The 23651-nt window shown below is 37.6% G+C and overlaps 1 protein-coding gene across 1 annotated transcript in view; it reads right to left on the minus strand.

The window, feature by feature from the left end:
* LOC128873641 (ly6/PLAUR domain-containing protein 6-like) overlaps positions 1-23651 on the minus strand; it is a 128599-nt gene that overhangs the window by 5762 nt on the left and 99186 nt on the right. Inside the window, exons 2-5 of the mRNA XM_054117339.1 lie at positions 13552-13707; positions 10767-10807; positions 3010-3108; positions 77-151 (exon numbers count right to left, since the gene is read on the minus strand). Coding sequence (XP_053973314.1) covers positions 77-151; positions 3010-3108; positions 10767-10807; positions 13552-13696 — 360 coding nt within the window. The 5' untranslated portion in view covers positions 13697-13707. The remainder of the gene's footprint in view (positions 1-76; positions 152-3009; positions 3109-10766; positions 10808-13551; positions 13708-23651) is intronic.

Consider the following 23651-nt stretch of genomic DNA (forward strand, 5'->3'; position numbering starts at 1 on the left):
ACTCGGTGGCGAATAGTCGGGTCCAGGGAGGGAGAGAATAACGGCCAGGTACTTGGAAAAATTCGCTATTTCGCACCTGCTGCGTGTCCACCGGGATGCATCCGACCGAGGCTGGGCCGCATTCCTCGCTGCTCGCACAGCTCTTGCTCACCTGAAACGGAAACGCGTTCTGTCGTCGATCGTTTCGCGCTGCTTTGTTTTGGGGGACGCGGACCGTTGCTCCGTATATGTGCTTGTTCGTGCGTTCATTCCCGATCTTTCGCGGTAGAACGGTTTTCCTGGCTGGGCTATTGATTTCCGCCCGTCGTTAGAAAGCTACGACGTTCGTCTGTTTAATTCATGGCTCTTCGATTTCCCGCATGAAGGATGTTCGTCGTTCCGATTGCCGCGGACCTCGAACACATCGGTGATGGGACGTATGAAAGACGTACAGGGATTGGAAGAAGTATTCGTTAGGTATTCTAGATTCAGGGGTTGTTCTTACTCAAAAGATATGGGAAAAGTGGATTTTCAAGAATTTTTGATGATAAGGCGTCTGCATTTATTTTATTACTTCTTCTTCCAGAAACAAGTAGATCTACCCATATATTTTTGTTAAAAAATATTAATTTGTTATAACGAGATTTCTACAATAGTGACCTTTCTATTGGTAAGCCTAAATGAAAATACATCATGCCTAAAATCGCCAAGAGCGTTGCGATGGACAAATTGATTTCTTTTAGGTCAACATTAATCTTGCAACATTCTGCAACTATTTGTCTGCTTGATGATGGTTACTAAGTTGATGCCATTAATACCCATTTCAAGAAAGCATTTCACGCCATCGATCACTACATTTTAGTATCCCAGTTGCATTCTATCGGCATTCGTGCGGTTCTATCGGACTTGCTCCAGAGTTATCTTATTGATCGCGTATAAATAGTCAAAATTAATAATTCATGTTCTAGACCTGTTATAGTGACTCCTGATGTCTTTCCAGATTCACGCATCAGCTCATTACCTTTCATGCTTCTTATAAACCATGTAGGTTAAGAGTTTAAAGATATTCCTTGCTTGTTATTCGCTGACGATTTTAAAATCTTACAAATAATCATCTCTGATGCAAATGCTGTGAAAATACAATCTGGTATTTACAGGTTCGGAAACTGGTTCCAGTTAAATAAACTTTCCATCATCATTCATAAATGTCACATAATTAGATTTCCCCGTTGGAAATGTCCAATCATATTCAACAACTCAATAAATACTGTTCCTCTCGCATTTTTTAATGTCGTTCGTGATCTCGTAACATTCATCGATTTTTCTTTCAATTTTCATTAAACATTTAAATCATATTACAGATTATTTGGATAAAATGTCAGTTATGGATTGCCACGAATTTTCTGTTGACATCTCACTCTAAATTTACTGATAACGAAGTTATAGTTTGTTACACTTGGTCCACCTTGTATAATTATAAGTAATAGGAAAGTTATTTTTAAGTTAATTCCAAGTTAATGTCCCCGTAATCTTCTTCAATAATTCTATGCTTATTTGTCAATTAAAATGTTTCCTTCTCCATCCCTATCACCGATTGCAATCAGTCGTACATGTTATACGTACACCGCAGAGACCAGGCAATTTCTTCGAGAAATCAGAGTTTATTACACGTATCGCCAGTCGTATTAAGAAGTAATCAACCGAAACGGGACGTCGATGTCGCGAGATTCGTCGATTCCAAGCGAGATGAGGTGTCTTCGGGGTGGTCGAGCACGGCAATCGTACGAGGAAAAATATTTTTCCACGCAAGTTACGTAAAAAGAAAAGGATGGTTTCCTAGGAAACGTCTTGAAAGGACCACGTATCCGTTGTACTCTAAACCGACATAAGCCAGACTTTCTATATAGTAACTGGAAGGACGTATCTCGGCGAACTGAGAGAAAGCAGGGTTCTACGGAATAAGACAATAATACTGGGTACTGTGCTTTAAAAATACAGTTTCGCGGCATCTGTCGATCTTCCCACGCGCGGTATACGGTATTCAGGCATTAATTAACCGAACAACGAGCAGGGCTTCTCGCAACTGGAAAGCCCACGGGGCGGGAGCGGGGGAGTCTAATTGATCATCGTGTTCATAATTGAAAGAGTTCTGGATAGCGCTAAGCGGGGGAGCTTTTACGAGATCCTGCAGCGTCGCCCTTCCGGCGTAAACTCGGTTCGGCAACTTTGTCCATTAACAAAACGGGAAATCGATAAATGCATTTAACGCTCAGCGTCTATCAGCACGGCGCGGCGGAATCAGCGATTGATTTTCGTTAGCTACCCAAGCAACACGTCGACGTCGACATGTTGCTCGTGTTGATTTTATCGTTACAACCTGACGTGATTACGTTCAACCGTGAACGAGTACGAAGGAACGCGGAGCATCGTATTGCGCTGGAACGCAGATTCTGTTCGTTCTTTTACCCCCTTCTTCGAGTGCTTTAACTCGAAACTAGCCAGTTTCCAATGAACGTGAGATTGAAAAACTCGAGGAATGCTCGAACCGTTGAAATTTATAGAAGTTCGTTCGATAATTATGCCCATCTCGAATATCTTCGCTATTTGAACCCTTTGCACACGGATGTCCAATTTAAGGGGACGCGGTTAACTCTTTCAGACCTGGGATCCACAATTGAGGACAAAAAATGTAAAAATTACGGACAAATTTTTTTTTTTTAATCGTTTCGTGATTCATCTTCCAATTTATATCTGGAACTGTTGATTGTTCGAGGAATAATTACACGGGTCGTAGTATCGTGAAACAGGAAAATTGCGTCGATAATTAATTCCACTTCAATTACGTATTCCCGTTCCCGTGAAATCGCGACACGAATGAACACAGAATTTGCGTTCCAACTCGTTGCAACGAGGTATCGAGACGGTATTCTGGGCCACGATTCTAAACATTTCTTGGCAACGGGCGAGCTTATCGTGCCGTTCCTTCCGCCTCGATCGGAGGGTCAATTGTGGAGAAAAAAGTTTGCTTGCCAAGACGCTGTTTCCTTTGCTGTCCAAAATGTGCAGCGATCTGCAAAAGTCTCGGCCACCCGCCGGACACGGTGTGTCTATCGCCCATTCGTTGCACATCTGCGGACAGAGAGACAGAGAAAAACAAATAGGCGCCGGTTAGTAGGAATTTTAGTAGACAGTTGATACAGACGACCATTTATATTCCGCGTGATCGCGTGGCCCGCACAAGCGCCAGCGATGGGACTAACGCCATACTGATACTATCGATTCCAGATAACCAAATACCTTTTTATATTAAACTGAGGGTTTCTATAAAAGAGGTTTCTGGATTTCGTTTCTTAATAACGTAATCGTGGTGTACACTTATGGAGGAAAACCACGCTAGATGGCCAAACATCTCGTGTTCATTTGTTTTACAAATGAAAATTGATTTAATTTCTTTTTTAACTTTGAGAATATTTTACGTATATTTTAAAGTACATTTGGTAATTTTTCCCTATCATTTCACACAGAAATCTTTCAGGTGTCACCTGTTTCCTATAGCAAGTTTTCGACCGAGAGTAGTGAATAGAAATATTATTTAAATGCATAAGGTGATTCACTTTGGTTAAAGGTAAAAGAACTCCGCTAAGAAGAAACTTTTGGACTGTTTCGAAACAATGTGATAAACATATTGATAAACATTTCGTGCTTGCTTCGGGCTATTGATATACAATATTTTTCTATTCCTACAGTGCCTATACAACGGAGAATCCCTTTATCCACAACTCTCGGTATCGCTTTTCCACATTAACGATATTCGTCGATCTACAGTATCAAGAGTTTCGTAATTCGGCGCAACACGATTAGGATATTGTTTAGCGTACCACCTACGTGCCGTTCGACTGTTTCCGGAACATTCACCAAAGCACGTTCGCGTATTCGCTAAATGCAGAATGCATTGTAACTTTCAGCTAGAGAGTAATTTTACAAAGGTGAAACTCTTGTCGGAACGTTCGATGTCTGCGTGTACGTATTTTCAGATTAGCGTCGACTATAATCGAATTAAACTGATAGCTGCCAACTTGTGGCTTTTCCAAAGGAGATTCCACACAAGGGTAATTTGCTCTAATCATATGAAGCAAACTTGCGTTCGTACGAAAGCTTTTTAAATAATTTGGCATTTCACTGAACGAGACCTAGTTTGCGAACGTGGATGTATAGACATTTTACGTTAATATATTCATCAACAATTTTAAATGTAGGGAAGTGATAAAGTAATACTAGAAAATATTAGTATTAAGTTTTGAAGTGGATATGATAAATTTTAACGATTAGAAATTATTCAAATAAACCACTGTAATCAAGGATTAATTTCGATTATTGCATTAAAACCATGCGTTTTATCATGAGAATGATATAATGATTTGGAATATTCATTTATTCATATCTAATTATAACAGAATTCAATTGATAAGTGGTCTTGAAATGCAATCAAATCTTAATATGAATCTGCGTTTAGAGGTATTCAAGTAGAGACTTGAATTATTTAGTCTAATTTCCATGTATAGAGAAATCCAATGCACTTGCTTGAATATTATCAGTACGTAATCATTTCGTATCGGCTCCATCGCAATCTTAAGGAACCCTGGAATGTCTGTGGGAGGAGGAAAAGAATTTTACGAATGGGTTTCGTTAAAGAGAAGAAAACTGGATGCCCGTACTTTGCCGCGACTAGATCATGGGGAACGAACCGTTAGAGTTCCGAAAATTCTGCAGGTAAAGAGTATCCGGGAACTGGTTCCTTCCAGTCGAACGCTCGCGACAACTGTATCGCTATTGCAAACTTCCCTTGCACAGAGTATAGGAACTCAAGGAAAGGAAAAGAGCAAAGGAAAAAAGTAGAAAGTGACTACTGGGTTAACGATAGCCCTAAGAGTCGTCCATGTTGGATAGAAGAATCACCAAATGGACAGATATTGGATAGCGATGGGATTAATTCGATGTTCCAGGGGAAGCTTTTAAGATTTTCTTATTTAACACATTGTCAACCGATTGGGGAGGTTTCTTTTTCTTGCATGAAATATACACAGCATGAGTGCTTATACTAAAATCAAAAATAATATTGTAAGGAACTGACTGAGAGACAGTCTGTAAATAATTTGTAGATTTGAGGTCAGTTGAGGTCATTATTATCTTTCGAACTTCCATCAAGTTTATAAGGCGTGGGTTGAATTTGTTTAATATTATTTCATGCAAATATTTTTAAGTATTTAAATAACGGAAATATAATTAAGATCTATTTTTTAATATAGAGAAAAAAGAGTATCCCCTTCAAGTGTTTTGTTCGATCAACCTAGAAGAATGATCCTGTGAGTGACTATAATTTTTTAAATTGAATTGGGTAGAAATATTTTAAGAACCTAAAGCAGTAAGAATATAAAAGAATATTTGTTTCGCGATAAAAAAGGAATGAGTATCCTTTTAAGTGATTGATAGAATCGATAGCGAGACTATGTGCATTAATGCTGATGCATATTAATTCCTGATTATTGTATTATGGCATTAAACGTATATTACGGGGATCGTTGGCGCTGATTAGTTACGGATTCGGTAACAACTGATGTATTGATACGATACTAATCATCGATACAGAGCGACGAAGATTATGGTGAATGTATACGTAGTAGGAGTTGAGAGTTGTACTGGGTCAGACGTTCTATTCAGTCGACTTAAGGCTCTTATGGTATCACATTTCCTTCCAAGTTGATCTTTCCTTTCCTTTAGGATAGTTCTTGGTAACGATGGAAGTCAAATCGTCTCAAGACATCTTGAGTTAAGAAATAAAATTGGAGAGCCCTCGAAATGCTTTGCAAGACTGATCCTATCGATTGTTTTGATAATTTAATAAATTCTTGGTATATCGAATGTTTGGAAAATTTGTATTCTATCAAATGTTTTGAAAATGTAATAAATTCAGAGTATCGAATATTTGGGAAATTTTTATTCTATCAAATGTTTTGAAAATGAAATAAATTCTGGATGTATCGAATGCTTCAGAAATGTTGAATTTCTTAAAATTCTTAATTCACTAAAATATTAAATATTTTTTACTTGCGAAAAGAATTATACAGTAGGACATGGATAAGCATTAATGATATACATTATAAAATAAATTTTAATATACACGTCTTTCCAAAAGAATTCATGCTATATGCGAAGGGTTAAAAGCAGAATAGCTCGTAATGATAGGAGGAAAATAAGATCCACCACTCCATCTCGGAGTCGCGCGAGGTTTTGGCGAAGAAGTAGAAAAAAGTATAAAGAACTTAAAAGAAATTTAGAAACAAGGTTTCATTATCACAACGTCATCTTTTAATCTAGTTGTATCGTTAACAACAAGGTTATCATTGCCAGAAGTTTAAATATCTTCATGGCAGTCAAGACTTCCAAGACTCTCATTATGCCCAAGATTTTGGACACTATTTAAGTTTTCAGACAATTTCAAAGCGATCCAAAACTTTAAATTCTTGACTTGCTTGCAAGAAAGAGTATTAAAGTTTCAACGTTAATTCTTGGTCTCAAAGAGATGTCCAAGAATTTGGAAACTTAGAAAATGTTGGAATATTGTATGTAAGTAAAGTACACATGCCATAACAATACACATTGAAGGTGCAAACTCCTTTCTTTGAAAACTATACAGATATTTCTCTTTTGTTTTCGTGAAGTCATTGTACAACCTCGAGGTAGGAATATCCAAGAAAACTTTCAAAAGAGATTGCATATTTTATAAATAAACTGCGTACAAGTAATTATTGAAAATTGCATACTTTTCAAGTTGCCTCCAGTAACAGAGTTCAGTAAATAAAATCGAACACATAAATTGATTGCATTTATAAAGAAAGATTGTGTAAAAGTTTATCTGCTTGAATTAATAAAGTCTAATTATAAGGATAATTTGACAAACTTGATCCTTGAAAAAGAGATATTCTGCATCTTTTTTGCGAAAAAGAGAAATCTACATTTTTTTCTCGGGGTATGATTTTATATCCCCAAACCGTACTATGACATCAGCGAAAAATGCAGCTCAGTTATGGACGAACAATTTTACTTGCGTGTTTGCAATGTTTCCAAATTTTCTGAATTTTTGTGTTCTCTGCCTGTCCTTGTTAGTAGCGATACGTTACATCGCAAAAAGGAACAACTTTTATTTTCAGGAAAAATAGACCGTTGTTGGAGAACATTGAAATGTCCTAAAAAATATTGTGTACCTGAAAACTTCAATTTGTTAAATTTTACCATTGTGCTAAAAAAACGAATAATCGTTGAATCAAATCAGTTTAAAAAATTCAAGATCGCAAATTCGTGAAAATTTTATTGGAATAATAGATGAGGAATGAAAATTCTGTATAGCGATTTATTTACAAGATATAGTTGATTACAACGTCATTGTATAATTGATATCGTAATTTTTATAGAAAAGAAATGGATCAAATATTTAACAGAGCAATTGATACTCATATTAATCGGAAACGTCACTGATACTATTTTAAATGAATTACTTAAATTTTATGTATAATATATTTTCATTATCTTTTAAGGTATAGTGTGACAGGCTGACGAGGTAGTTGAAAATTATAACAATAGTATCAAAATTAGCGCGTTCACCACCAAATGTCGCATATGTGTCACAATCCGATTTTCGCGATAGACTAATATCGCATATACGTGACAGTGATGATGTTTTATGTCCATATAAATTAATGAACTGTGGAACTGTGTCACATCACGTGAAACATAATATTCGAAATATTCAGTTAATCTATCGAATACGTTTTATTGGTAGATAGGCAACATCGCACACGACATTAAACAACATTACTATTAATGTAGCTTGGTTTTGCATTCGACGGTTTTCCAATTGAATGGCGATGGCGGATGTGTTAAACAAATTTTCCATAACAGAATAAACGTTTTAACTGACTGCACATCACTATACAATTCACTCAGTATTTGAATTCCATGGCATTGTTATCATAGTTTCAAAATTAAAGATGAAAATTCAGATACATTTACTCATATTTTCATTTGCCATAAATGCATAAATATTCATAGGCTAGTTACAACTATTCCAATTTTGGAGTATATTCAACATGATTCGGTAGAAATATTTTAAATATCTCAAACATTAAGTATATAAAAAAATTTCAACTTTTTGACTCAGAAAAAAGAGTGTCTCTTTAATTTCCAAGTCCATTTCGTATTTTTCACGCCCGATTACGACCAAATAAATCTCCGATTCAAGAATGAAAATTTAACCAATTCGAGCGAGGTGAAAGGGATGGTTTGGGGTTGCTGCAAAGCTCCTGTGAAAAGTGTCCCTGGTCCAGACGACGTACTTCGCTTTCATTGTCATCCGCTCGACCGTGCATTAAATGCATGTCCGCCATTTTAGCATAAGTGCACGTCGACATTGCTCCAATTTAAGAGCACCACTAGATCGTCGAAAAATAGTGATCACGAGACGAGACAAATCTCGATCGAGATCGAGATCGATATGCATGTTTCGAGACTTTTCGAGATGAAGATCGAGATCGTAGAAATCTCGTCTCGTCACTATCGAGAAGCAACTGCAGACAGATGTTTTGGTTTACAAATGCCAACGTTTTTTGGAAAGTCTAGGTTGAATCAACGTATTTGTAGCGTGCCTTAAAGTAATAATTGGAATAATTACAAAAACCTCTTCAGTAACTATATCGTTTAAAATACATAAACTCCGAATTGACGTTGATTTCAGTCAAGTCAGTCTATCAGTCATATGGAAGTTAATTATTAATACTTATTTGCAATTTCGGTAGTTACTATCAGAGTTAAACGATATTCCAACAATTTCGAGTAAACCTTTATGTACAAGGGATGCTTAAGTTGGAATTAGCATGGGGGCGTTAGCAACCCTCGCACCAGCTTTACATCGACGGTTCTTATAATAAAAGTCTACGGCAAAGTTGATAGACCTCCCCTGAGTTCACAATATGCTATAGAAAATCAATACAGTGTTCTCGGTACGCGTGCAAACATTATTAAATGGGAAATGTGTGTGTACAAACTGATATACACAATAATTTTAACACATGAGTTTCTATTCAGTTGAATACACATGGCTATTAGTTAATTAATATAAAATAAAGATAACACAATCAAATTCATACCATTGTGCATAGAGTGAAAATTAAATAGACTGCTTGTTTCGATTATGTACTGCTATGGTACCTCTGAAATAATATTATGCACATATGAATGGGATATTTTAAAAATGGCATACGTAAAAAATGTTAATTGTTGGGAAACATGAATATCCTATTCGTGTTATGTATTTTCTTTAAGTAACTGAAGTTCTTTTTTAATATAAGCGAAAGAGATAGACTTTCTGAAAACTCCAAACTAGCATATCCTCTTGACGATAATATAAATGTTGCGATAAACGGCTGATTCTAAAACAGGTCAAAACAAAAGTTCCCTTTACTGCAGAAACGATGCATACATTTTCACAAATGTCGTTTCTGCGTTGACTTAAAACTTTGAGGGCCTGTGTAACTCATTCGGCGTGGACACCGCACATTTACACTAGACGGCCAGCCCAAATATACGACGCTCATCCTGGTTCGTCTAGTGGAAATGCATGACGCTAGTCCTGAATAGATTAACATGGAAAGGGACGTTGAACATGTGTCATTTGTGTACCAAACGATGCGTCTACCTATTCTATGCGAGAATCCGGGTCTAACTCGGAACCACACAAAACGTTACATAGAAGCCGTTCATTATGAAAATGGTATGAGTCTTCCTACATTTTGAGATACGAGAGATATATTTAAAAAATGGCCAAGGTTCGTAACCCTTCGCGGTATGACCTCTATTTCTGGCTTCATTTTGATATTAAATAAGTCTTAAGTAAAAAATATTCAAGTTATATTTAAATTAAATTGATTTAGGATACAGTATTAATGACGTCACTTTTCAGTCGCTAGTGTTAGTAAAACCACTATTGCCATATTTTACTTACTCAAAACATTCAGTGTCAACTACGAGATGCCTTCCAGTTCAAATTTATTGCAATTACTCTAGGGATAAATTTATAGCCTTGTGAGTCACGAATTATTGCAAGAGAATTTTGGTCGATTCTAGTGACAACTGAATTTTAGCGCAATTGAAAGTTAATTTCCATGGTTAAATTTTTAATTGAAATAGAATTCTGAAATTTCAATTGCAATTGAAGTAAATTTTCTTTTTAAAACAATAAATTTAATACCACTTTTTATTACCAAAATAACCTACGTTACACATCTGTATTAAATCTTGGCGCCCAAGGCACAGCGCTTTAAATTTGCCTGGCGATAAAACGATTTATCTCGATCACTTAAATTTAAATGCTGAATCAAGAACATATGTAAATGAAATTTAAATTAATTTCATTTAGGATAGTGCCAGCTGCTGGTGTTCGTCCCGTCGCGAAACCAACAATCCGCAAAAATCGACAGTAAATCGTACAAGGCCTCAGTCCCATCGCCAGATATTGGCAATTCAGCCACGACTACCGGAGTGGCGAAAAGTTAAGGGAAGAAGGAAGGATAAGGGGTTGGGCGCGCAAGCCGGGCCAAACGCGGAAGCGGAGTTTGCGAAAATAAGTGAAGATCGATGGCGAAACGATCCTCGGGGCTAAACGAAATTGCGGCTGGACCCGGCACGATACAGGCATTACAGACTCTTAAGAGAGCGTTTAATGGACTCCTCGATACCTGGTTATCGCTGACGTTGACGCAAGTGTAGCACGTTAGACCTGGAACACAACAGAGGAGCGTTGGAGTGAGTAATAGAGTTCCAGAGACGCCCGGGCTGGCTCAAGTAGGAGACAAAGGGCGGAGAGTGGTAACAATTAAACACGCTTAGGCGTTCGTTCGATATAATTCTGCGCACCGTACATTTAACGTCCGGAGGAAAATGGATTGTCCCGTCGAATGGAACTCACAACGTCGCGCGTCGGGTCGAACGACAAAGCGTTCCTCCTTGGAACGCATCGTTAACCGGGGCCACGCCAGACACATTGCGCCCTAGTAAACCATCGTAATTAATACTTTCGACGCTCAAATTGAAGTAGTTCTTGGTCGCTTTGAGCTACGAGCGAGCCAACACAAAGTGGACCAGACACAGTAGGGCAGCGACACACGCCTCGAAAGCTGTCTCAAGCTAGCGGTTTGCATCAATCTTGTTTAATTTGGCTCAGTTTTTTCATTTCTATTCAATGTTGATTAATTTTAGTCAGGTGCGTTCAGTTTTGTTCAATTTGATTTAGCGTTGATTAATCTCACGTTTATTTAATTTTGTTTAATTTCGTTTAGTCTCGTTCGGTTCCATTTAGTGTTATTTAGGTCTGTTCAATTTTTTTCAGTATTTTGTAGTCCTGTTCAGTGTTGATGAGATTTGTTCAATTTGATAGAATTTCATTCCACTTTCATCAGCTTGATTTTGTTTTGCTCAGTTTAATTGAACACCGTTTAATTTTGTTTCAGAAAGTTTATGTATAAGAGCTTTCTTGACATACAGTTTTTGTGAATTATGAACAAAAATCTTCCTAGATAACAGCTAACTCAATATTAAAATAAACTTTTATAATTACAGAACTTAACCTCCCGCATCTCCATATTTCAATATTTTAACATATTTTGATATATTTTGACAAATTGATATATTCTTTTATATGTTACTACTGCCTTTGACGTATAAGTCACGTACAATTTATTATAAATTTCCATTAAAAAGTAAAGTAACACAAAAGAAAATATAATATAAAATGAATTCCACAGCTACAGAGTGATTTTACACGTGACTAATTTTTAATAATATTTGATTCTGGTGCAGTAGATCCTCAAGTACTATATTGTATCCGAAAATGTTCAAATTTCATTTTTCTATTTTTGGCTGATTTTTTGAATGATTGCCCCACTGTGTGACAATTTTCTCGCGATGAACGTTCCCTTTCTCGTAGAGGAAGCGAAATAAATGCAGTTCCCGGGATCTATTAGGTCGATGGTAGCGAAATGTCGTTCTTTATTTTCAATCGAACTTCAAAGGCCCGTTACGTCTTTGAAACTTTATATATTCCATCGAAATAGCTCCTGCGCGATGCTTGACAATTTCTCCAACGATCAAATAACCTCATTATACGGGCGCTGTCGACAGTTGAAAAATCTTTAGTTGCTGTTTTCACTGGCTCTTTCCTTTGGAGTTGCGTACTCCAGAGGAAGTGGTTGAAATGACGTAGCCGAAGACTTTAACAATTGGAACTTTTTCATTTGGTAAAACGTAGCACATTTTAAATACATTCCCGCACAATATTAAGCAATCGCTCTGTAATCGATTGAAAAATGGTGAACTTCTGTAATTTTGTTGAGAATAGTTTCTCAACGACGTAAAAATCATTCTGTAGCATGGAACCTGAATTTTTCAAATTTCAAACAGTTGCATCATTTTCATGCTGATTTTCTTAAAATTGTTTAACATTGTTCTATTTTGAAGTTAAATCCGAAGTTTAAACATTCCACTTCTGGATTTGTATAGACGGAAAAGTTAAAAAATGATAAGTCTCTTTTAGCTGATAAAAGTCGTGAAAGTAATTTGGCAAACTCTATTCGTGATTTCAAACTTGAAGAATTTAAAACGATTTGACATGATCGGCTTTGAAGTATTGCCACTGCTTGGAAAAGCATCGTCGAGAAAATCGTTCAATAGGATTTGAGAGCCGAAGCATCAAGCTTTAAAATGGTAATATATTTCTCTCGTTTTTCAACCAGAGACGGTAGATCGGACGTAAATTGAAAAAGTAGTAAACGTTGAAAGAAAAAATGTGCTTCTGGCAAATAATTTTGCCATAATCTGTATGAAAGAAATTGTTCGATATTATCAAATAACTAATAAAAGACCTCGGATGTTTTATGAACACCCATTATTTTCTCAAAAGTCGTGAAAAAGATGCCTCACTTCAGTTTCAGCCAGATTCAGTCTATACAGAAGCGTTTCGTCCTGAACAACCCGATAATGAAGGGGATGTGCAAACAAGTCCTCTTATTTCCCCAAGTGCAGTGGGTGAAATCGCGTGGGAACCATTTCGGGGTAGTCGGAGCGTGTCCTCGCGCATCCCGTGGTTACGTGACTGGCTTGACGAAAGACCAGTGCTTGGTTTAAACGAGACCTTAACTACTTATCGGGAGACGACGCTTTAAGAAGCTTGGCAGCGGCATGCCCGGCGATATTTCACAACAGTATGTTACGAGTCGGGTGTGTAGATCATAAAATGATTTGTAGGGACACGGCGCAGGAAAGGAGAAAGAGTTAAAGTGGCCGGTGAGATCAGTAAGCTGCAGAAGGCAAGGATAGAGGATTAGTGGGGTTCAATTGCAGGATTCGAGGGGGCTGGGATAAGCTACTCGAGTTACTTGGAGTAAATCATAGATCTGTTTGCCTCCTTCCGCCCTTTCTCGATCCCTTCTACCTCGATTCTCTCTTTCTCCGTCAACCGATACCCACGGTAGATGTCCTCCTCGTCCGCGGTGACTCCCTTCAAGTCGTCCTTCTGCTTGGTCTCCTCCTTCCCGTTTCCGTTTCCGGAGAGGACGTTTCTGCCGCAAGTTTCCGCAGCCAGGAGCAGCCCGACCATCACCCACGTGATCATTCCTCACATCTCTGAAACGACAGAAACGAGGCATTGCGTTACGTAATTGACCGCAGTGCCTTTCACGCGGTCAGCTTAGAATCGGCCGCTCGAACGACACCGTGGTAACGCGTTCGGTGGTTCAAAACGGCGATTCTACCGCGAAGAACTGGTAGGTTTTTCCAAAAAGAACTTCAGGATTTTGTTTTTTTAATAATAAAATACGCTTGTCAACGTTGTTGTGATAGGCATTTAACCGTGATAAATATTTATGATATATTTTGTATTCAATCGAAACCGTGCATACTTTTATTTAGAATAAATAGTTGAATATATTCAATACCATTTATGTTTGATTAAAGAATAAAATCCTAAAGACTTTTCGAAAACAATTTATAATTCGTATGAAATATTGACGGTACTGACATGTATTTTTATTCTAAACCAGATATTTTCTTATTTTTGGTAAGTGTTAAAATACATATTTCTTTTATTAGTTGTAAGCTAAATCATTTTAAAGAAAATTTCGTCGATAAAAGAACGGGGAAAATCATTTTCCGCGAAGAAAATGAAATAGTAGAAGGTGATCGCAATTACAGGTTTATCGCAGTCACGCGACCCTTTATAAAACATCGTCTCCGTGATTCGAGCCATCGATTTTCAGCGGGATCGTAATTCGTCGATATCGCGCGCAGGAGGGAGGAAAAAATGGACATCGTGCGTCAGAGGATTATCGCGCAGCCCGGTAAATTATTCTTATCACGCTTCGATGCATGACTTATCGCTGGCACGATCGGCTTGGGCGATACGGCAGACCGGATTAAAAAATGACCGAATAAAGAATCAACGATCACGGTGTTCCGTCGAACGACGTCGCGCGATCCGTAGGATCGACGAGCCAACAATGGGAAAAATGGTGCTCGGTGTCGCCGCGCTCCAAACCCGAGATACCTGGAATTCCAATTTGCGCCAGTTGATCGGAGGATTTATCGTCTTATAGGGAATGAAAATGGCTTACGACGGGTCTGATGGGCGGCACGGGGAAACGTCTTTCGGCAGGGAAGCCCGGCATGATCGACGAATACGGGAGAATTCAAATCCGGATCAGGAATTACAGAGGGACGGTTGAGAGAGGTTGCGTCTAGTTTAAATCCTCATAGAACACGAGGACCGCAAGGGCTAGCCTCTGGTAAGCTACGTTCGACTCTGGCAGTTACAGATGTTCCCAGAGTTGATTACCTGTATCCCTTCTGCGACGCTCCGCTTTAACGCTCCACGAAAAGAAAACTGGGTTCGGGAACCGTGAAAACACGAAATCCTTCGCGATCTCTTTTCGATCTGTGACTATTAAGTTGGAGGAGTAAATACAGAGAGTAAGTTTCATACTTGGATATTTAGCAATTTTAAATTCGTCGTTTTATCATTTTGTTTGATGACGTTGAATAAAATAATCGAGGAATGTGTCGCACTAAGACATTAAATTTATTTGTTAAGGGGATTAAAATTGTTTTAGTTCATATTGCAATTCGTTTATGAATGGAGATTCTATAGTGTTCCAGTGTAAATTAGGTCAGTGTTAATTGCAATTGGGGGCAATCCATCAATGCAATTGAATTTTATTGCAATTCAAGGTTCGTTCTAGTGACAACTGAATTTAAATGCAATTGAAAGTTAATTTTAATTGATAGTTAAATTTGTATTTGAAATTGGATTCCGAAACTTCAACTGTAACAGAATTTTATTGCATTTGGATTCTGACTTTTCAAATTCAACTGAATTTGACTGCAATTTGAGGGTCATTGTTATTGACAAATCAATTTTATTGCAATTGAAGATTAATTGCTATTGATATGCAATTGAATTTTACTGAAATTGACAGTGATTGCAACTGAATTCTGACATTCCACTTGCATTTGAATGTCATTGCGTTCAAAGGATAGTTAGATAGTTACCAATTCCAATTACCCTTCAATTTGTAGTGGAATTCAATTGCAACTAAAGTTTCGATCAATAATTCAATTAATAGAATAGGGACGGTTATAACATTTCCGATAAAATGTGAAATTGACAAAATGGCGGCACTCAATATCGTAATTTTCGCGATCTGTAGAAAGATTTTAAAAGAAGAACCAATTCATTTTTTTAACTCAAAATAAAAGGATACTCTGTAAATCTTCCTGTTCAATCAGCTTTTCATGATGGTCTATGATATGAACAAATATAACTTTGATAATTTTTAGATTTTTGTTAATACAATTTGGCAGAACTATTTTTAAGACCTTAAGTAACAAGAATATTAACAAAAAGGAAGTTTATCCAATGCATTATCCAACACAGAAAAAAGAGTACATCCTAAAATAGGCTGAAACTCCATCATGCATAAAAAATATCAGTATCACTTGCTCTACTATAAATATTAACTTCTAACAGAAGACCTTGTCGATAGAGCTCATAATTGTACGCGTCATACAAGTTGACGTAGAAATCTCGTAGCGAATGAAAAGTGTTTATATCTCGATAAACAAGAGTTTTTGAACCTACAATTATATAACCATTTTTCATCGCCAGCTCGAGTAGAACAGGATACTAAATCTTCGCCATCTATTTTAGACACACCTTGTATGGAATAATCCAATACTTTCGACCCCTCTACGAGGAATCTGCCTCGTTACCGTGCACGGCGACAATTCGATCGAAAAGCGAACGAAATTAGATCAATAACAGGCTCCGCGGCCGGACAATCGTAGACAGGATTGCGAGTTCGAGCGTGGAAGAGAATAATCCTATCGATTAAAACCGTAGCGGGATCCGGCCGGCGGGAATCCCAGCGGACATGTTCCACTTAATCAATGGAATACAGATCGATGAATATAACCGTTTCAGTCGGTCACGCTGGCCGTTTCATGTACTTTGATGTGAAACGTCAATCAACAGCTTGATAAGGCTGATCCTTTCAATACACTTCTGTTAACAATTGTTGGGCGCAGCCTCGCTAGCCACCGGAAACGGCATCCGACAGTCGGCGTTTGGGATTATATCGCGACGAATCGATAGTTAGAATTTCCAGGTGAATTCTCTGGGTAGATCACGGCCGAGGTAACACGAGTATTTCGACCGCATCCCAGCGCGTACGTCCGCCAAGAAATTCACGAGCTCTCGAATCACCTCGTCCCCTTTATCGCCGGATCGCTGGATCCAACACGAGCTAACTTTAATCTTTTTCGGGAATGACGAATGGTAATGGCCATTATACGAAAGTATCCTCGTATTTCTCAGATCACCGAATTCACCTACTTCTCTCTGCTCCTATTCAGTTTTCATCATTGATCGGTTGGTAAGCTTGTCGCGGGACAGGAATCGCCCGATGGACATTGATCGCATTATTCGCATTGAATCGGCTCCGTGAGGCCATGTGGGTTTATTTTCATACCGAAAAATTGCCCACCAGCTTTGTGCTATCTATCATTCGATAGCTTTCAGCTTTTTTTCTGTTATGTGATTTTGTACGTTTCTGGTCTGTTTCAATAAAACAATCGTAGGAAAAGTATGGTGCATTGCGTTAACAAAAACGAACATGACGTATGCTATTGTACTGAATTTAATCGTGGTTCTATAGCTGACGAAGCTGTTCTAACACTTGATCAATGCTGACAGAATGTTTCAAAAATGATCTTCTCGTTTCAAGGATACATTCCAGTTAAACGTTTAAAAACAGAGAATTTCTTGGGAATTATAAAAGGCTATTGGTCGTACAATAGTAGACAATTTGTGAAAGTATGTTTTCTTTAAATAAATTATTTTACAAATTCTGACCAAAATGAGGGTAATAAGGATCCCTAATAAAAAAGTCAAAAGAAATAGGACTCTTCAAAATTCAATTCCAAACTATTAAAAGTGGATTTAAAAATGTTTACATATCATAAATATTTATCACACGTTTGATATATTTATATTTATAATATAATTATGAATAAATTATTATTGTGAATAAGTAACCTGTGTTATTAATAGCATCATCTTATCGATGAACACGTTTCAAACGAATATGGACAAACAAACTTTAACTTTACAAACAAATAGAGATGCTACAAATTTTGTTTGATAGCCCTACAACAATGATATTTTTCTACTGGTTGTTTTCTACGGAGTAGCGACGGAGCGTTTCGCTCGAATTTCTCTCTGGTTTCCTGAAAATTAGTCTGCGAATATTACGGGAACCACTGATCCAGACAAACACGGGACAAGGCTAATTTCTGGGACGCGAAGATCTTTGTGGTTTCAGCCCGATTAAATTTCAAATTGAAAAACAACACTAAACGCGGCTCACCTTTCACGCGCGAGTGATCTTCCAACGCGTCGCTTTTAACAAGCTGGAGGCAGCAGCCAATTAATTGGAAAACCAAACGAACATACGTAGACGACGCAGGGTCGAGTTTAACCGCGTTCAGAGGGCAGGATTAATCCCGTTTGGTTTAAATCCTAGTCGAACATGTCGTCCACGAGAATCTGGAGTAAACTGATCCACTCGACCGTTGGACATGTCAATCGATGGATATCCCAGTTCCATGCCAGGGATGTCTACCAGTTCTTCGGGGGTAGATCAAGGCTCAATTCTACGGGTCGGTTGACCTATCACTGGCAGTCCTGTGTCCTATCAAACTCACAACGATCGAGGATGTTGAGATCCTATTGCAGATAGGCGAGATCTGATATTCCTTCAAGGGTGGCAGTTGGACTTTCTCGCAATTCTAGTGGAAAACAGTTCGAATCCTAACCTTCCAGAGATGGATGTCGAATCCTTTATCGCCTATTCCTTGGGTCTGGTTTATCTCAGCGACAGAACGTCGTAATTTCAGAATAAATAAATGCATTATTCATGCTAAGTAAATAAATTCGAGTATAGTGGTAGGTTGGCTCTTCTGAGGGAATAAATTTCCGGATGGCCGTTAGAGTTTTGTTTTCTAGTAAAATGGTATAAAATATATTTACATATATTTGTGTTGATATCTCCACCACCTTGTGGAAAATTCTTACTATAAACCTTACTGTATTCATCATTGCTAATAAGTGACGGTCGAAAAAATGAAAACTATTGAAATTAAAACAAGATAGTAATCTTTAATATCAGAAGGAATGTTTCTTACACTTATCTAACAAATCTAAAATTTCTCTGATACAGTGCAGTTCGAATGTGCAAATAAGAAAGCTTGCAATAGTAACAATTGAATAATAGCAATACTGATCCATATAACTATTAACCAATTTCATTAATTGTTTTAAAAACAATTTCTTGTTGACGTTTTATGCTTCATACGCTGGAATTTTTGTATACAAAGCCATGACACTCTTTTTTAATCTTATTTCACGTTTCTTGTTATTTCAGATTCTTTCACAGAACGAATTATCCTTCTTCTACACAATTCACTGCATCTTCCGAAAGCTTCAGCAATTTCAAATTCAATGCGAAAATATCTTTCGGATGCTCGCGGCATGTCGCACGTTGGCAAAATGATATTAAGGATTTCTTCTTTACTAGATGCTCCAATGTTTTTCCTGCGACACTTGGCGAAGAAATATCGTTCCATCACTACAGCTGCACGATACATGTGCACGGGTAAAGGTGGGATTTGTGGGACATGCATGCCCACACGCTTCTTATGTCTCTCCAGTGGCGGAACGATATTTCTTCGCGGGGTGTACAAATATGGTATCGTAAAAGGAAAAGAGAAGTGGTACTCGTAGCAAAAACGCTGAGACACCAACCGAGTGAGACTTCATTGGTACGATATTACCAATAAAATGCAAACGAACTGTCAAATCGCTACTTCGTCCATGTGCGAACACACCGATGGTTTAAAAGCTGCTTGTTGACGTCTTACAGAAAATGCAAACAGTGTTTACACGGTACGAGTGTTTGGAAGAACATTTTTCGTTCAAGGATCGATCGAAGCTGTTGTGACTGTAACTATTAGAGAGTAGATTGAGAAGATTTGCAAAGACGGTGATACATTAATAAATTAAGTGAAATAACAAATGGAAAGTCAGTGTGGAAATTGGACAACATGAATTACATAGTACAGAGAGAACAGGTGCGAAGAAGAGCGAAGTTGAGAAGAATGTCAAACGATAATATAATCCAAAATAGATATATACTTATTATTCTATTTTTTTAGTTACAAATTTAGCCACTATTCTATATGATATACAAAAATTTATGGTACTGACACAATATTTGTTGCATTAAGGAATTTGGCTTCTTCAAGAAAGTTCATATTGAAGATATAATTAAGATGGTACTCCTATAATTATACGATTTTAATATTAATACTGTTATAAGTTTGCATCAATAATAATCCTACAAAATTCATTCCAAAAGAATATCAATTATATATATTCTCAAATGACATAATACCAATACATCTGTGATTCACTGTATATTTAAAACGAGCAACTAAATAATTTTATTCTGTATCACGTGCATCAAAACTTTCTCTCAAAGTGTGCGTAGAAGTGATTCTACTCTGGGTCAAACTTGACCCCGACGTTCGTCGTGCGTCACACCAAGTATGCCGCACCGCCAAGAATCTTGATTGAACTCGCTGGAAGGGAAGCCGGCGTTCCTGTGGAACGTAAACTTCTAAGATGGTGTCCTGCAATAAAATCTGGACCTCTCTCGGAATTAGATCGCTCCCGTTTTATGGCAGCCCCGTTTAGGGGAACACCGCGTATTCGACGGTTTATCGGTGCGCCCTGTTGCGATCGAAATAATAGAAACAACGTGAACGTTCATTAATAAATCACGTTCGACCTGGAATTCACGACGCTGCTGGTCATTCCGACACGGTAATATTGCTAAATACATTTATCGGGAGCCCGAATTCGACGTTTTATCGCGCTGTTATCCAGACGTGAACTAGCTGTACGACAACAGTGGGCGAGTAGAGGAATTTTCGAGGTGTTTATTTAACGTCAAATATGTTTCTCTATATTTTGTTTAGAATCGATAAAGTATTGTTTTCTTTCAATGAATAAATGTTACTGTTTGCTGTATTACAAGAGACGTTTTCTTTTTAAAATGTCATCAAGATTTTATTTTTTAATAATTAAGATTTAATAATCAAGATTTTATTTCAAATGAAAGTAGATACGATTAAAATTAAACGTGAAAGGTAATGATGTCGTGTTATAATAATTGTTCGCAACAACTATACTGACTTCTTAAGCGTCTTTTGAAGAACCCTTTACAAGGAACTCTAGTAAATTAGGGGCTCGTCAGCAAGAAGCATCAGAACCATAACCGAGTGTAAGCAAAGGCAGCTCCTATTACACTATAGTAAACAGATAGATGATACACGCAATGCAAATATTTTGCTCTTAAATTGCCAATTAGATCTTGGTAGATCCTTTTAAAGACAAACGACAAGGTGAAGCTAGTAGTTCAAACATTTTGTTTCGTCACTTTGTAGAAGAGACTGAAACAATCTTTAATGATAATGTACATTTAATCAAAAACTTCTCTTGTTTCATTAAACCCTGAACCATTTTATTCAGCGCACCATCTGTAGAGGTTAACTGTAGCCATCACGTACCCCGTTATTGAAATCATAACTCGAACTCTGCTACTCTGAATACAAACGTGATTGAATATTCAAACGACACAGCGTTCACTAACGACGAACAATGAAAGTATTGTACATTTTCACTACCTAATACAGCGTGTATCGGTTTTGTGCGTTTAAGAAAGGAAATGCCGACTGTTAAATTTTAAATAAACCGAATTTGTGAGCTTTATCAGTAATTAAAACTTCTAACGACTCGTGATACAACTAGAGTGTATTTAATATTATTTGTTGTATAATACTTGTATTATTTATTATTATTATTATTTTTAATTCGAGTTGTATAATACTTTATAGTATAACAGTTATAACGATGTATGCTTTACTGTACACATTTACTACATATACATACGAGGTGTGGCAATTAAATAACGAGGCTGGTGTGAGAAATGTGATTTATTGCAAATAAAGTTACATTTAACTTTTATCCCCTTCAACATACTCTCCTCCCCTATCTATACACCGCTGCATACGTGTCTTCCATTGTTCAAAACAATGCTGTAGCTCATCAGTTGTTAGCCTCTTCAACAACTCTGCCGTTTTTATTTTTACATGTTCAACAGACTGAAAATGTGTTCCCTTCAATGCACTTTTGACTTTTGGGAACAGGTAGAAGTCACGCGGTGCGAGATCTGGCGAATACGGAGGATGATCAAGCACAGGAATGTGCTTGTCCGCTAAAAACTGCTTTACAGATAGGGCATTGTGGGCTGGTGCGTTGTCCTGGTGCAAAATCCATGAGTCGTTCTTCCACAAATCCGGTCTTTCCTTCCTTACTCTTTCCCTCAGCTTGATTAGGACTTCTTTGTAGTATTTTTGATTCACGGTTTGACCTTCAAGCACCCAGTCAGTCAGTCTGTTGAAGATGTAAAAATAAAAACGGCAAAGTTGTTGAAGAGGCTAACAACTGATGAACTACAGCATTATTTTGAATAATGGAAGACACGTATGCAGCGGTGTATGGATAGGGGAGGAGAGTATGTTGAAGGGGATAAAAGTTAAACGTAACTTTGTTTGCAATAAATCATATTTCTCGCACCAGTCTCGTTATTTAATTGCCACACCTCGTATATACTTACACTATAACAATAATACAGTAATAAAATTATAGTAATAATAATGTTGTAATATCTGGATTCCAGAATCCCCGAGTACCTTTCCGCAAATCCTCGGTTTAATTAAACTTTATTTGAACAAAAGTAAGCAGCGCGAAACGTTTCCTTCCCCGGGGACTCTAAAAACTTAGCTACGCCATCAGCTACAATGCAAAGAAGTGAAAGGTAAAAATTGACGTTGAAGATCCCCGGGGGCGAACGCATGCACTCAAATAGCATAATGGAGCGCTCGGTTCTTGGTTCCTCGAACGTTCAGGGACACTTTCGTCACGCGAAAATACAATGAAAGTTAATTTCGCCCAATCAATGGCGCTTACAGCGGCAATCTACGATTTTTCCCCGTTGTAATAAGGAACCGTTCTTTGTTCTTGTGCCCCCCCCCCCCCCCGCGCCCTCTCCCAGTGGGTAACCGGGAGAACTTTTTATTTTCCTACTTCGACCAAATCTCAGCTGGGAATTAGGTTGCTCTTTCCGCTCGTGCGGAGACCGTTCAGGTTAGCGGTCTATAACCGGTGACGGTTTCGAACTCCCACGAGCAAACATCGGCCGCGCAGTTATTACTACCTCTGAAGGTCATCGATCAAATAGCAATTTATAGACTGTCACCCGTGTCAGATGATGGAATCCGCCTCGGTGGGATCGGTGATATCGACTCTCAGCTGAAACTTCCATCGAAATTTCTCGTCCGATTGGAGGTAAATATTGAAATTCGTGTTGCGATTAATCTCGTTTTTCGACGATTATCGCGCGATCACATTGCTCGTTTCGACAAACAATGCTCGATTCCCGATTGTTCCTGATAGTGGAGCTGTTTGTACTCTGGCTGATCTCAGATGAGTATGATCAGACTGATAGTCCTCGTTAAAAGAATATTATCGTACGCGCAGATGGAAAAAAACCCAGATCTTTTTTTTAAGTATTTTTATTTTTAAGTATTTCAATTTGCTAGTAATTGTGGAATGTTAGCGTTTTTACCGATAACGATCGACAGGTCGAAGTAATAAAAAAAAATTTTATTGTTAATTTTTAACCATTTTTTTCATTTATGTAGAATATTATTAGTAGAAAAAGCATTAAAATTGTTCAATATCATATAGATGTAGAAGAAGATTCCTAAAGTATGCTTAATTTTTCATGTTTCATTGTAATTATATTATTTTTATTTAAATTTAAATAATTGAATATGTTCCATATCATTTGTATTGTATCGAAAAACAATATCTCATTATTTGCGTATTTTCC

The sequence above is a fragment of the Hylaeus volcanicus genome, chromosome 3 (genome assembly GCF_026283585.1).
Source record: "Hylaeus volcanicus isolate JK05 chromosome 3, UHH_iyHylVolc1.0_haploid, whole genome shotgun sequence".
Taxonomy (NCBI): domain Eukaryota; kingdom Metazoa; phylum Arthropoda; class Insecta; order Hymenoptera; family Colletidae; genus Hylaeus; species Hylaeus volcanicus.